The sequence below is a fragment of the Austrofundulus limnaeus genome, unplaced genomic scaffold, assembly GCF_001266775.1.
Source record: "Austrofundulus limnaeus strain Quisiro unplaced genomic scaffold, Austrofundulus_limnaeus-1.0 Scaffold44, whole genome shotgun sequence".
NCBI lineage: Eukaryota > Metazoa > Chordata > Actinopteri > Cyprinodontiformes > Rivulidae > Austrofundulus > Austrofundulus limnaeus.
The window spans coordinates 1,411,610-1,425,212 of NW_013952446.1; the positions used below are offsets into that span (position 1 = coordinate 1,411,610).

The 13,603-nt window shown below is 38.8% G+C and overlaps 1 protein-coding gene across 2 annotated transcripts in view; it reads left to right on the top strand.

Annotated features, from left to right (window-relative positions):
• Positions 1-1,224: 1,224 nt before the first annotated feature.
• Positions 1,225-13,603, top strand: part of herc3 (HECT and RLD domain containing E3 ubiquitin protein ligase 3) — a 26,010-nt gene continuing 13,631 nt past the window's right edge. For both annotated transcript variants that reach the window (XM_014007787.1, XM_014007788.1), the window contains exons 1-13: positions 1,225-1,331; positions 2,358-2,717; positions 4,049-4,208; positions 4,381-4,457; positions 4,930-5,151; positions 7,554-7,645; positions 7,848-7,978; positions 8,221-8,369; positions 8,611-8,684; positions 9,434-9,558; positions 9,680-9,739; positions 11,813-11,924; positions 13,036-13,225. In XM_014007787.1, coding sequence (XP_013863241.1) covers positions 2,495-2,717; positions 4,049-4,208; positions 4,381-4,457; positions 4,930-5,151; positions 7,554-7,645; positions 7,848-7,978; positions 8,221-8,369; positions 8,611-8,684; positions 9,434-9,558; positions 9,680-9,739; positions 11,813-11,924; positions 13,036-13,225 — 1,615 coding nt within the window. In that variant the 5' untranslated portion in view covers positions 1,225-1,331; positions 2,358-2,494. The remainder of the gene's footprint in view (positions 1,332-2,357; positions 2,718-4,048; positions 4,209-4,380; positions 4,458-4,929; positions 5,152-7,553; positions 7,646-7,847; positions 7,979-8,220; positions 8,370-8,610; positions 8,685-9,433; positions 9,559-9,679; positions 9,740-11,812; positions 11,925-13,035; positions 13,226-13,603) is intronic.

The following is a 13,603-nucleotide window of genomic DNA, read 5'->3' on the forward strand; positions in this document are numbered from 1 at the left end:
CTCTCTCACAACATGCTTAACCTTGAGTTTCTAAGAACTAAAACAAACACCAGAGTTAAACCCAGTAACTAGCACGGGATGAACTTTTAAGCTGTGGCAGCAAAATAAGGACAGAGTGTCACAAAGAGTGTCCAGAAAAACTACACTGTTTAAAAAATAGTTGAAGATAAAATTCTTAATTACTTGAGACTATTTTTTTTATTTGTTATATTTCATGGATAATGCAATAAAATGTTACATGCATGAAGCAACACTTCTCATTCTAAAAACAACATATTCATAGTAAAGCACATTGGTGGCAGTATCATGCTGTGGTAATGTTTTTGTTTTCTCCAGTTCAGTGTCTCAGAAAACTGAAACTGGAATGTAGTGTCACTTTTGTGCTTTTCCAAGCCCAAACATCATGTTATAGGAGCACCTATAAGTTATAAGGAAATTATATATATATACAGTATATTGAAAGACCCAAGTATATCAAAGCCCAGGCAATCATGATCTAACACAGAAGTGGCAAAAACACTGTTTATTTTCAGACACTGATCTAAAATTAGGTGTGGTACTAACTGAGAGTCAAGTCCAACACATACTCTGAGCCAGATATCTTGCAGCTTCGCATTATATTGTGCATAACCTTATTTTCAACATTGACCAAAATGACTATTTCTCCATAATTTCTGTTTTTTTTTCTGATTCTGATTTTTTATTTAAGATGATCCTTGTCTAAATTTTTTTGCAGTTGGCATTATGAATTCCTTCTAGAAATGCTAGGTCTTTAATTTAGTTTATGTTATCAAAGATTTTTAAAAGCATCTTATTAATTATTATTTTAAGTCAACAGCAACAATCTAAAATTGCAACCCTGTTTATATACTATCTATTAGCATTTGTGGTTACATTTATATTCCCATTGTTTGAAAGAAATATGACAAAAATAGTTCAGTGGCAAGTTTTCCTCTTGTTTTCAGGTCACAGGATCCTGATGCTGCCCAGGCATTTCGTGCACTTCAAACACCTTGGACTTCAACAAGTTTAACAGATACGTGATAGGACCTGAAATAATCAAGCATTAAAAAAATCTCGCAGCTTGTTCAGTTCATGTAAAGACAAAGCATTCACATAAAACATCTGACCATTACTGTGTTTTTTTTCTCGATGCGCAGAACCGCTATTCCTGCTTTGCGCGCGCCCCCGAGAGAGGGGCCTCAAATTATTTCAGGGGATACTTATCTTGACACAACACCGGCAGCGGCGATAAGAAGAAGCTGACACTTCCTTGTTTGCATTCTGAGCTGCGAAACCTGAACGCCCTTATTCAAGATGCATTCTCCAAGGTAAATACGCTGTTATTCGTTTTTATTAAAAGGAACAATCTTTGTGAGGTATCCGTATATCTAACAATCACTGTGACCAGAGCAAATCTGCTGGCTCTTATATTCATTGAGATGCTTTAGCTACCTAGCTCTGCCTAGCTTGTGTGTTGTTTTGGTTCCGTTACTAAGCTAGCTCAGGGAAACACCAGAGGGGGCAGTTAGATGTGTCAAAACTGAGCATATTATGATACTCGTCCTAAATACATGGATAAAGCGTTTGTCGTTCAAATAGGAAAACTGAGCTAAACAGCAACTAGCAGCAGTGCGCGACGATTCACAAAGGTAATCCGCAGGTCATAAACAAACTAAACAGGTTTGAAGCATCATCACGAAGGACTGAGGTTACAAAATCTTGTGACTTTGGAGGCTTTAAGTTCTCGTGACTTGTTGTTTTTGTATTAGCAATGCTGGCTCTGTTAATATATATTATTTATGTTGTTTTCCGGATTAAATTAAAGCTCTGTTTTGCTGAAACAAGGCGTTAACTTATTGATGTTGTAATGCTAATTAAATCGCTGTTTCCTTTCTTGACTAGTTGTAGGCCTTAATTCCCATACTGGCTTATTTTTATTTTGTATTTTTTTAGGTTATTTTATTGTGTGATCTAACCAACAGAGCCCAATTGAATAATTTACATTAGATGGGTATTATAAAGCTTATTTCAAATAATATTTTGTTGAAATTGAGACAGTTTCCAGCACATTATAGAATTGACAAGTTTGAATTGTGAGATTAAATATTAAAGTTGTTTACACTAAAATAACAGCAACATTAATTGAATGTATTTGTGTGACAAAGTAATTTACGGAGACATTTTTTTTTGTTTTTCTTTTAACATTCTGCTTTAAATTTCATATAAGTGCTTTTCTCTTGTACAAATCAAACAAATGGCTTACTCGTCATGATTGTCAGGACTTTCATAGATTAGCACGTGTTTCTTATGATGCTGATGAAAGTTGTGCTGTTTTTTTTTTTTGTGTCTTTCAGGGTTGGACTTTACACAAAGAGGAGAAAGCGGAGCTGCTCTACGGCTTGAAAGTTCTTCTCTTTCTCCATCTGGCTATCGCTCTCTCCTTCTCCTCCTCTTCCTTAGTTTGCTGCTCATTTCCTCTCCTCCCACCACCATGCTGTGTTGGGGGAATGCCAGGGACGGACAGTTGGGGATTGGCGTGGAGAGGAACCCCGTGTTTGAGCCGAGGAGCTGCCATGTGTTCAGTGGGCGTGGGCTGAAGGAGGTTGTGTGTGGCGGGCAGCACACGCTCTTCTTGCTGCATGATGGGAGCGTGTATACGTGTGGCTCTAACAGCTGTGGACAGCTGGGCCGCAACAGGGATGAGACTTCCCCAGGTAAGCACTGAGTGTCAACAGTGGATACCAGCAACATCAGGTTCGTAGTTTTATGTTGGATCGTCCTGCTGGACTGCTCTGTTGTAATTTGATTTAATTTTCATGGTGATCTGTTGCAATTTATTTATTTTTGTTACTATTATAAAATATAAAGATTTGACCAAAACATCTACCTTTCTCATTTTAAGATCATTTTAGTTTAAATTTCTGGCATGAATCGTATGCATTCTTTCAAGGATTGCTGGGCCTTTTAGTAATCACGTTTTGTTGACAAAGACAACATTACTGATGTATCTGGCTAATTTCTTTAAGCCTCCTTTGTGGTTAAAATAGGCCCAACAAACACACTGAAGCTCGTTTGACTCTATAGAGTGTACACAGTGTTTCTGAAGGTGAGATGAAAAGCTTTTTGCAGGTCCAAGCAAGTCTGGTTACAAGTAGTATCTTTAACTGTGCTTTATAGTCTGGATTACAGAAGATCTGCAGCTCGTAGTTACATGAATATGACACAATCCTAGTCCTGGTTTTGGTAGAAAGCTCTGGTTTGTGTTGTTATGATATGTGTGGGTTGTGTCATTGTTCAGACATGTGGGTGAGCCTGCTGTAACAATAAGTACAACACAGAAATCTTTGGAACTTTCTTTTAAGATGTTTTGCAAAGTAAACCCTAAAAGAAAAGCCTTGGAGACGAGATAATATGATAATTATTTTATAAGCATTTGGTTTGTTAACCTCTTTATAATACTTAGCTTTTTCTTATTTAAAAAAGCTTCATATTTAGGTGAAAAAAATTCCTTTTTAATCCATTTTTAATTGAGCTGTACAGAAAAATATCAATATATATCTTGTTACTTGTACCATAAGGATTTTATAGTTAATTTTCTTCTTTAAACTTCCACATTAGAAAATTATTGCATGAGCTGTTTTTAATTATTTGTTCTGCGTGTACACCTTGTGCTTTCTCTTTCATTTCTCAGTGCAGATTTAAACAAATGTATGTCCAAAGTGTTTTAACTTATAATCTGTTATTTCTTAGTCCTTTGGTTTGGAGTGGAAAAACATTTTTGCTAAATTCCTCACATAGGTTGGGTGTTTGTGGGCGTTCTGACTGGCTCTATTTGAACAAGACAGGGAATGTCACTGATGTGACGTTTGAATTTTGGAGCCGTAAAGATAAAATATTGTTTTGTTTTCGAATGAGAATTGTCGACCCAAATAATTATTTTTGAATCAAACAAAAGTGAACTTGGGGAAAAAAAACGAGTGAGTTTTAAATAAGCTTTTTTTTTTCTTTTTGCCTGAGTGTGTGATTATTTCCTGTCTCCTCGCAGAGCTGGTGGTGGCTCTGGATACCCAGAAGATCACGATGGTTTCGTGCGGCCGAGCCCATTCGATGGCGATAAATGAGCAGGGTCAGGTGTTTGCGTGGGGGGCTTGTGAAGGGGGACAGCTGGGCCTGGAAACTGTGGAGATTGCTGTTCGGATTCCAAGGTGACTGTTTAGTTCTCCGTTATAGAATTAAACATTTTGCCAGGCATGACAAAAATTGGTCAAAATTGCTTTTAAATGTGTTGTATTGACTTATCCGTTTGATGAATTAAGAACTTTAATCAAAAAGTTATAAATTTGTTATAAAAGCTGTTTTTTTTTCTGTTTTCTTCAGGTTGGTGAAAAGACTGTGTGATCACAGCATCTCCCAAGTGATGTGTGGGAACCAGCACTGCATGGCACTTTCTAGAGGTGTGAAAAATACAATCTCTCTTAGAACACAGCTGCACTGTTCATATAAAGGATCTCAAAATATATCGCCTGTTCTATTTGTGTCTATATCAAATTAAAATTTCTGGAACCAAATAGATATCTAAATCCACTTTGCTTTGAAAAGTACTTCACAAGTTTCACTCTTATTTTTATCTCCTACCACCGTGAAAGGCATAATGACATAATGTAGCTGCTCATGTGTGCACTTGTGTGTGCGTATGTGTTCATCCATGAACCAGTGGTTCATACACTTCTATTCAACCCAACTTAAGATGACTGCCCAGCTAATCTACCTTTGCAAACACAAAAAGTGGAGTCAGTTTTACAGATATGAACTATTTTTTTTTACAAATTTAAACCAGGACCATTTTACTTGTTTCTTACTTCAGAAGGGACATCCTCGTCGTCATTTCTAGATTAGTGCATCCTGTTTGTGTGTGTTCTCTCTCAGACGGCCAGCTGTTCACATGGGGCCAGAACACCAACGGGCAGCTGGGCCTGGGGAAAGGAGAGCCCAGCAAGCTGTCTCCTCATCCTCTGAAGTCTCTGGCAGGGATTCCTTTGGCCCAGATAACTGCTGGAGGAGACCACAGCTTTGCCCTGTCCTTGTCCGGAGCCGTGTTTGGTTGGGGCAAAAACAGAGCGGGACAACTGGGTCTTAATGATAAACAAGGTGATGGCAGTCAGCTGGTTAGAAATCGTGCACCACGTTTTTTAAAAAGAGATAAAATATCTCAAGCTGGAAGGAGCAGTGTTTTTTTTTTTTGTTTGTTTTGTAGCAGTATGTCTGCTAACATATGATAAACTGTTAATAACTGTTTCTGCCTGCTTTGTGCGATTTTAGGCGTTCGTATATCAAAATATTTAACTCGTTCAGGAAGTGGGTGCTGTGACTTTTGTCACTTTTTTATACTTTTCAAATAATTTTAAATTTGTTTCCAAATTTTTCCCACACACGTTGAGTTCTCTTCAATTCCTTTTTAAAAAACATTTTTCTCTTTTAAATCTACTTCAGCCAATTTGCTGTAATTTAGTATTTTTACGCTGTTTTTAGTTTTTAGCTACTGTTCTGCTACTTATAACTTTGAGCACTTTCTGTAAATACAGTGGTTTGCAAAAGTATTCATACCCCTTGAACTTTTCCATATTTTGTCACATTACAACCACAAACATAAATATATTTCACTGGAATTTAATGTGAAAGAYCAACACAAAGTGGTATACAATTGTGAAGTGGAAGCAAAATTTTACATGAATCAAAACATTTTTACAAATAAAAAACTGAAAAGTGCGACGTGCAAAAGTATTCAGTCCCCTTTTCCCTGAGTGCAACCAATTGCATTCAGAAGTTGCCTGATGACTGCTAATGACTCAAAAGGGTCCACCTGTGTGTAATCTAATCTCAGTACAAATACAGCTGCTCCGTGACGGCCTCAGATGTTGGTTAAGAGAATATTGGGGAGCAAACAGCATCATGAAGTCCAAAGAACACACCAGACAGGTTAGGAATATGGTTTTGGAGAAGTTTAAAGCAGGCTTAGGTTATAAAAAGATTTCCCAAGCTTTGAACATCTCACGGAGCACTGTTCAATCCATCATCCGGAAATGGAAAGAGTATGGCACCACAGTAAACCTGCCAAGACAAGGCCGTCCACCTAAACTTACAGGCCGAACAAGGAGATCACTGATCAGAGAGGCAGCCAAGAGGCCCATGGTGACTCTGGATGAAATGCAGAGAGCCACAGCTCAGGTGGGGGAAACTGTCCACAGGACAACAATTAGTCGTGCACTACACAAATGTGGTCTTTATGGAAGAGTGGCAAGGAGAAAGCCATTGTTAAAAGAAAACCATAAGAAGTCCCGTTTGCAGTTTGCCAGAAGCCATGTTGAGGACACAGCAAACATGTGGAAGAAGGTGCTTTGGTCAGACGAGACCAAAATTGAACTTTTTGGCCACAATGCAAAACGCTATGTGTGGCGGAGAAAGAACACTGCACATCACTCTGAAAACACCATCCCCACTGTCAAATATGGTGGTGGCAGCATCATGCTCTGGGGGTGCTTCTCTTCAGCAGGGACCGGGAAGTTGGTCAAAGTTGATGGGAAGATGGATGGAGCCAAATACAGGGCAATCTTGGAAGAAAACCTGTTGGAGTCAGCAAAAGATTTGAGACTGGGGCGGAGGTTCACCTTCCAGCAGGACAACGACCCTAAACATAAAGCCAAAGCTACAATGGAGTGGTTTAAAAAAAAGAATATTCATGTGTTAGAATGGCCCAGTCAAAGTCCAGACCTAAACCCAATTGAGAATTTGTGGCAAGATCTCAAAACTGCTGTTCACAAACGCTCTCCATCCAATCTGACTGAGCTTGAGCTGTTTTGCAAGGAGGAATGGGCAAGAATTGCAGTCACTAGATGTGCAAAGCTGGTGGAGACATACCCTAAAAGACTTGCAGCTGTAATTGCAGCAAAAGGTGGCTCCACAAAGTATTGACTCAGGGGGGCTGAATAATTTTGCACATCGCACTTTTCAGTTTTTTATTTGTAAAAAATGTTTTGATTCATGTAAAATTTTGCTTCCACTTCACAATTGTATACCACTTTGTGTTGGTCTTTCACATTAAATTCCAGTGAAATATATTTATGTTTGTGGTTGTAATGTGACAAAATATGGAAAAGTTCAAGGGGTATGAATACTTTTGCAAACCACTGTACATCAGACTACTGGAAGTGTGGGAGTGTGACCTGACCCACCCACTTTGGATGTTATCCTAATGGATATTATTTGCCGTTATCGGTCCCATAGAATGACTTCAGACTGTCAGCTGGTTAGTATGAGGCATAAAGCCACTAAAGTTAATTTTAGAGAAAATGACATGGGCTACGATAAATTAGACCAGACTCCGGCTGTAGCAAATTGTTGCATTCCAATGTATATGGCACTGGTAACCCACTAGGGGACACTGTCGGGACAGTCTGAAGCCATTCTATGGGACCGATAACTGCTAAAAACATCCATTTAATGGACTGATAACATCCGAACCGGCTGCCTGACCCGCCTGTTTTTGTTTTCAGATCGAGCCGTTCCGTGTCACATCAAGTTTTTGAGGTCTCAGAAAGTCGTTTACATCAGCTGTGGAGACGAGCATACAGCAGCCCTCACAAAGGTAGAAACAGTACTTTATACTGAGGGATTTATTTTCCTCTTTTATCTTTGCTTGAAATTTTGTGCCAAAACAAAACAATGGCTAAAATAGTTGTTAGCTTGCAGAGTTGTTGGAACGCTCTTAATTGAGCAATGGGTGCATATTCATCTCAGTCGATCTCCTGCTTAAGTTTCTGTCTGATGCTGGGTTGCTTTTGTGGCAGGATGGAGGATTGTTTACGTTTGGTGATGGGTCGTGGGGCCAGCTGGGTCACGGCTCGACCAACAACGAACTTTTACCGAGACGGGTGCTGGAACTGATGGGCACTGAGGTGTCTCAAATCACCTGTGGCAGGTAGCATCTGTTCCCAAACTACATAACCAGTGATAATCTGTTGAACGTGAATAAACCCAGAGTAAATCATGTTCTTGTTCCTACCGCTCTCAAAATAATTATAAGATGTACAGTAAACTCACATAGGAGTTATTTGCAGCCATGTTTTTTTAAAATTACCAATGTTTGACATAAAAACTGGTAACTCTGAAGAGTTTTTGTCTTTCTCTGCGTGATGAAACTCGGTTTTCTCTTGCTGCCAGGCACCACACGTTGGCGTTAGTGCCATCCTCCAGCATGGTGTATGCGTTTGGTTGTAACAGTCACGGCCAACTGGGTACGGGCCTGCTGGGAGACTCAAGAAGCCCATTTCCTATCAAAACAAATTTCCTAACTGGGAATATGCAAAGAGGTGAGCAGAAGATCAGTCTTTCTCTGTCACCTTGATGCTTCAATTAGGGCTTTATAAAGAAGGCTGCAGGTTGTAGACAAAACAACCTGCTTTAAAATCTGATCTGATAAATGGTTACAACACAGACTGGTTTTTATTTATAAGATGGATCAGAAATAAAGTGTTTATTTTATTGTAAAACCTCTTCAGATGAGCTTTTAGGACTTTAGGTTTGACTCATTGTTTTCTTTACTTTTGTCAGACTCAAAGCGATATGCAGTGATTAAAATCGTCTGTGGAGGAGACCACAGTTTCTTATTGTACTCCAACGACCAGGTACGGGATTTAAGCTTTTAACATGTTTCACGTGAAATGATTTCTTGTATCGATCTTCTCTGTGATCACGCTTTTTTGTTGGCCACCACATTTAAAAAAAATTAAATAAAAATCAAAACGCTGCATTCATTAATTTGCACACTTTTAATGTGCAGCTTAAACTTTATTGCATTCCAATTGTAAATGTTTTCAACATTTAGTAAGAAAAGCTATAAAATTTCAGATGGTACAGTCTGATTTTCTGTTGGAAACATTCATCAAGGTTTCTGCAGGTCATTAAAAGGCATAAAATTTGATTCACTGGTTTCCGCATAAACACTCTATACGCTCACGCTTGTAATGTTCTTTAATTATTTTATTTATTTTTTATTATTGTCTGCACTTTTTTCTCTTTAAAGAAATAATTTTAGCTGCTGTGCATTTTTACAGATCCAAAAAATTTGATCTGACCAAGTTTGGCCCCAAAAGGTTTCGTGTTTCACCACCAGGTGGCGCTCATGTCTGAGCTTTGACCCATCCATGTGGAAGAACTCAAGCCCTTGTTAAGCTCAAACTTAAAATATTTAATCCGTATTGTTAATTTTTAAAGACCTAAAAACCACACACCACTTAGCACAATGTTTAGACCTCAGCTGTAGCTTATTTATTTCTCTAAAGAAAATAGATGACTGACCAGCTTCACACACGTTGGTGGTTTCTGTGTTAATAGTCCTGTGTGTTTGTGACAGTACCTCCGTTTGTCTCTGCAGACTTCAGCGGCCCAAGAGGACTTCAGAGTGGTTAATATTAATAAAAGTCTCTCCCCAATCAGCTATGAAAGGTTAAACTCGTGGAGGTTAAAGCTGATGTACAACACAGACTCGAGTGTTGCAAAGTAAGCCAGAATTTCTCTAAAATTAAATTCAATCCAGTGTTTTTTGCTTGACACAAAACACTTATAATGCACTTTGACTTTTTTTTTATTAACTTGATGTGTTTTCTGTTGTTGCCTTCAGTGATATTGTAAGTCAACTCTCCTCCACGGCTTGTTGGAACGCCAGCTTCTTGGACCAAAGGTACTTTTTTGTATTTATAGTGTCACTGTGGTTAGTAATTGTTTGAAACCGCATTTTTTTTGTTGCAATTTTTTTTGTTATTGGAAAGTAAGCACAGTTATTACATAATTTCACTAAACAAAATGTTTGACAGAAAACTCCGCCCTTAAAGCACCTTTTGCTTCTAGTATTTTAGAACTTTTATTTAGATATTTTGAAGTTGGTCTTATTGAGTTGTTGTTTTTTTATATACCCGTGTAGCAAAATATATTTGCAACCTAAAAAAACATGAGCACAACATTTTAGAAAATGATGTGCATGTGTACAGATGCATAGCATTTTTTCTTTTAGAAGCCAGAGCGATTTAGATAATTTATAACATTTTACTGTGCAGATAAATTGAGTTGAAATTCTTTTAACTCGGAACAAAAAATGTTACTTTAATATATATAAAAAAAAATCCTGATCATTTTACTGAAATAAAAGCAGCCCCCTTTATAAAAAGCAGGAAGTTTTTATTATTTTGTCAGCCAAATAAAAAGACATGTTCTTCATTTTGCATGACTAGAAGTCATTGGGTTCATTATTCAAGTTAATCTTTTCAGGTGAAAGCAAAACACCTGAGATGTGATTTCTCAAAATGTTCCTTTACTCTTATTCAGCAAAACACACACATAGCTGTCTGGTATGGAAAAGATTTTATCTTTTTAGTAATGAAAGACCTACGTAATATAATAAATATATATTTTACCTACGTAAAACTCACAGTTCTTTTAGGTGAACCCATCAGCAGATACTTATCACATCCTGGGAATGAACTTCATGAGTCAACAGGATTAAAAGCAGAGCTCTGCAATCATCTAAAGTAAAACAAACAAAAAACAACATACACTCTGCTGAAACTCAATGGGAATTATTAAGAGGTTAGGTTTCATAAAACACAATGAAAGCAATTAAAAAATCTAACTAAACTGTAAACGGCATCAGTCTGTCCCTTTTGAGGCCTGGTTCTGGTTGTGTCAATCAGGTGGTGTTTACTGCCTCAGCCTTCAAAGCTGAATCAAAGATGCTTAAACCTAGGGCTGGGCGATAAATTGATTTTATCGATTCAATCGAATTTGCTGTGTATAACAATTTAATTTTGGGGAAATCTGTGCACTCTTTGGGGCTACCATAGTTCAGAGGTCTGTAGTTAGGTTTCACCCCGCCTGTCCCGTCCCTCAAGACGCAGACAATATGGAAGCTAGCAAAGAGGAACTACTTCCCAAAAAAGGCACCGTGTCTTCAGTTATCTGGAACTGGTTCGGTTTCACAACTGCGGACTCGGAGCAACAAACAGCTCGCTGCAAAATCTGTTTGAAGGCTGTTGCTACCAAAAGCGGGGAGTACGACAAACTTGTTCCAACACCTGAAACAGAGGCACTCTGTGGAGTGGGAGAAATGCTGCTCTTTACGACAAACTCAAGCTAGCAGCAGCCCCAAAAGCACCGCCAAAAGACAAGCTACCTTAGGGGAATCCTTTTCAAACTGCGTTCCCTACTAAAAGACGAGTGCCCAGTGGAAAGCCATCACAGATGCCGTCACGTTTTACATCCCAAAAGATATGGTGCCTATTTATACAGTGGAAAAACCCGGCTTTATTCAGCTGCTGAAAACTTTGGACGCCAGGTATGTGCTACCTAACCGCAAATATTTTGCCGAAGTTTCCTTGCCACACCTTTACAACAAACAACATGCGTGAAAAGATATCGAACGTGCTGGAGGATGTGCGTTTTTTTTCTGCAATAACGGACTTATGGTCCAGTTGAACAATGGAGCCGAATATGAGTTTTATTAATTTTTTTAGGCCATATCGCCCAGCCCAACTTAAACCTCTGTTAATGTTGTACTCAGAAACATGACAACATCTGCCTCAGGTTCAGTGAACCTGACTCCCAGACGACCCAGGGCATGACAGGGCGGGCCACATTCTTTTTATATAATAACATAATATTTATATATAATATTTTGCACAGATCTGACCCTATATGAGTTCTCTGTCTGAGGTCACAGGCATGTCAGGAATGTTTTTTGTTTTGTTTTTTTTTTTCTCAGTGATGACACTCATTTCAAAACCAACCCAAAAATCCCAGGCATCGATCTGAACTCTGTCAGAATCCTGTTTGAGGCTCTCAGCAAACCGGCCTTTTCTGGACTCCTGGAGCAGGTATGTCTTTGTGTTTTTCACTCTCTGACTTAAAGCTTAAAGCTTCCATTAAGCTTTTCTTTGCCACTGAGCCATGCTGTTTAATTAAAGCAAGACAGCAATGCAGGAAGAAATCCTATTTTTGAAAATCAAAGGAATTTTAAAGACCTAGCACTTCTTGAAAAGAATCACCCGCCAGAGATTCACACTAAAATCATCTTATGTTTAAAAAATGTTCAAGTCTCATACGACGTTGCGAGAAGTCACGCTCAAAGTACCTTATGTGTTGTGAACGACTCTGTCACTATATCAGTTCTGAGGTTTGACCATTTTTGGGCAGGCTGCGGTCACTTAGTTGTAGCGACCATCTCGATGGGTAATGAGTTGTAGATGTACATCCAGTGATTTAATTTCTGAGAGTTTCGATAAATGCCACACAGTTACACACAGACACAGTAAAATCCAAACTGTTATTGCTGCCTTTTGCATTTTGACAGAGGGCAGTAATAAAACAATTAAAAATAGTTTTTTGTTCCAACTAAAGCAATTTTAAATTAGTTCCTGCTTTGTAAAACCTGTCACTTTCTGTAATTAAAATTGATTTCTGTCAAAGTTCTGTTAGAGGGCCACTTTGGCAATAATAATTTTAGTGTTTTCTGAAGTCAAAATGTTGCTTTTAGGTGTTTTCTGCTTCATAAAATAGCTGGGAAACAAGAAACCGTGCACTGTCACGGAACATTTCCTGTGAAACCACTGGCCAGAGTTCATTCATTCTGAATGTACATCAAGTTCTTCCAAAGACTGGGAACAAAAAAAAGAAAAAGCAGGACTGAGTCATAACCTCTATTTATGGCTCCGTAATGTTAGGGTTGGGAATTGTTTCACTGAAGCTAATATGAATTTGTAATCAGTGGCTGAACTCGGGCCATGGTTCAAACCACTTTTCAGCCCCTCCCTACATTTTTTAAGTCTTATTTTTCTCCTCCTGCTTTATAAGATCCCACTTAAAAATATATCTTACATTTTCTTGCTTATTTATAATTTTTGAATCCTACTGTCAGTCTTTCTAACCTGCATTGTAAAAAGTGCACAGTAAATAACCTTTTCGGCCTCTGTCGTTGCTCTTGTTCAGGCCACCAAGAGCTTTGAGAGTCTGTTGATCCCTCAGCTGCCGCGCTCCCCTCCTGACGTCGAGGCCATGAGGATTTACCTCATCTTAACCGAGTACCCAGCCCTGCAGGATTCCAAGAACTACGTCCGCCTCACCATTCCCCTGGCAATGGCTATCCTCCGGCTAGACACCAACCCCAGCAAAGTATTGGGTATCATATTGCCATGCGCATACTAAAATAATTTTGATTTTGTGAGTTAGAAAATACCCGCAATGATTTGCAAATCTCAAAAATTTACATTTTTTATTCACAGTCTAACATTGTACTTTTTATTGGGTGGGGGGATTTTGATTTGATGGCATCAACAGATCTCAAAATGTTGAAACAGGGTCAATGTTTAGTTGTAAAGCAGGGCTAATCAACTAAACTGCTCTGGGGGCCACAGTTACTGCAGGTCAACAGCTGAGGGGCCGAACATCCAGCAATTAAAGTCCATCCATCMATCCATCCATTTTCTTCCGCCTATCCGGGGTCGGGTCGCGGGGGCAGCAGCTTCAGAAGGGAGGCCCAGACCTCCCTCTCCCCAGC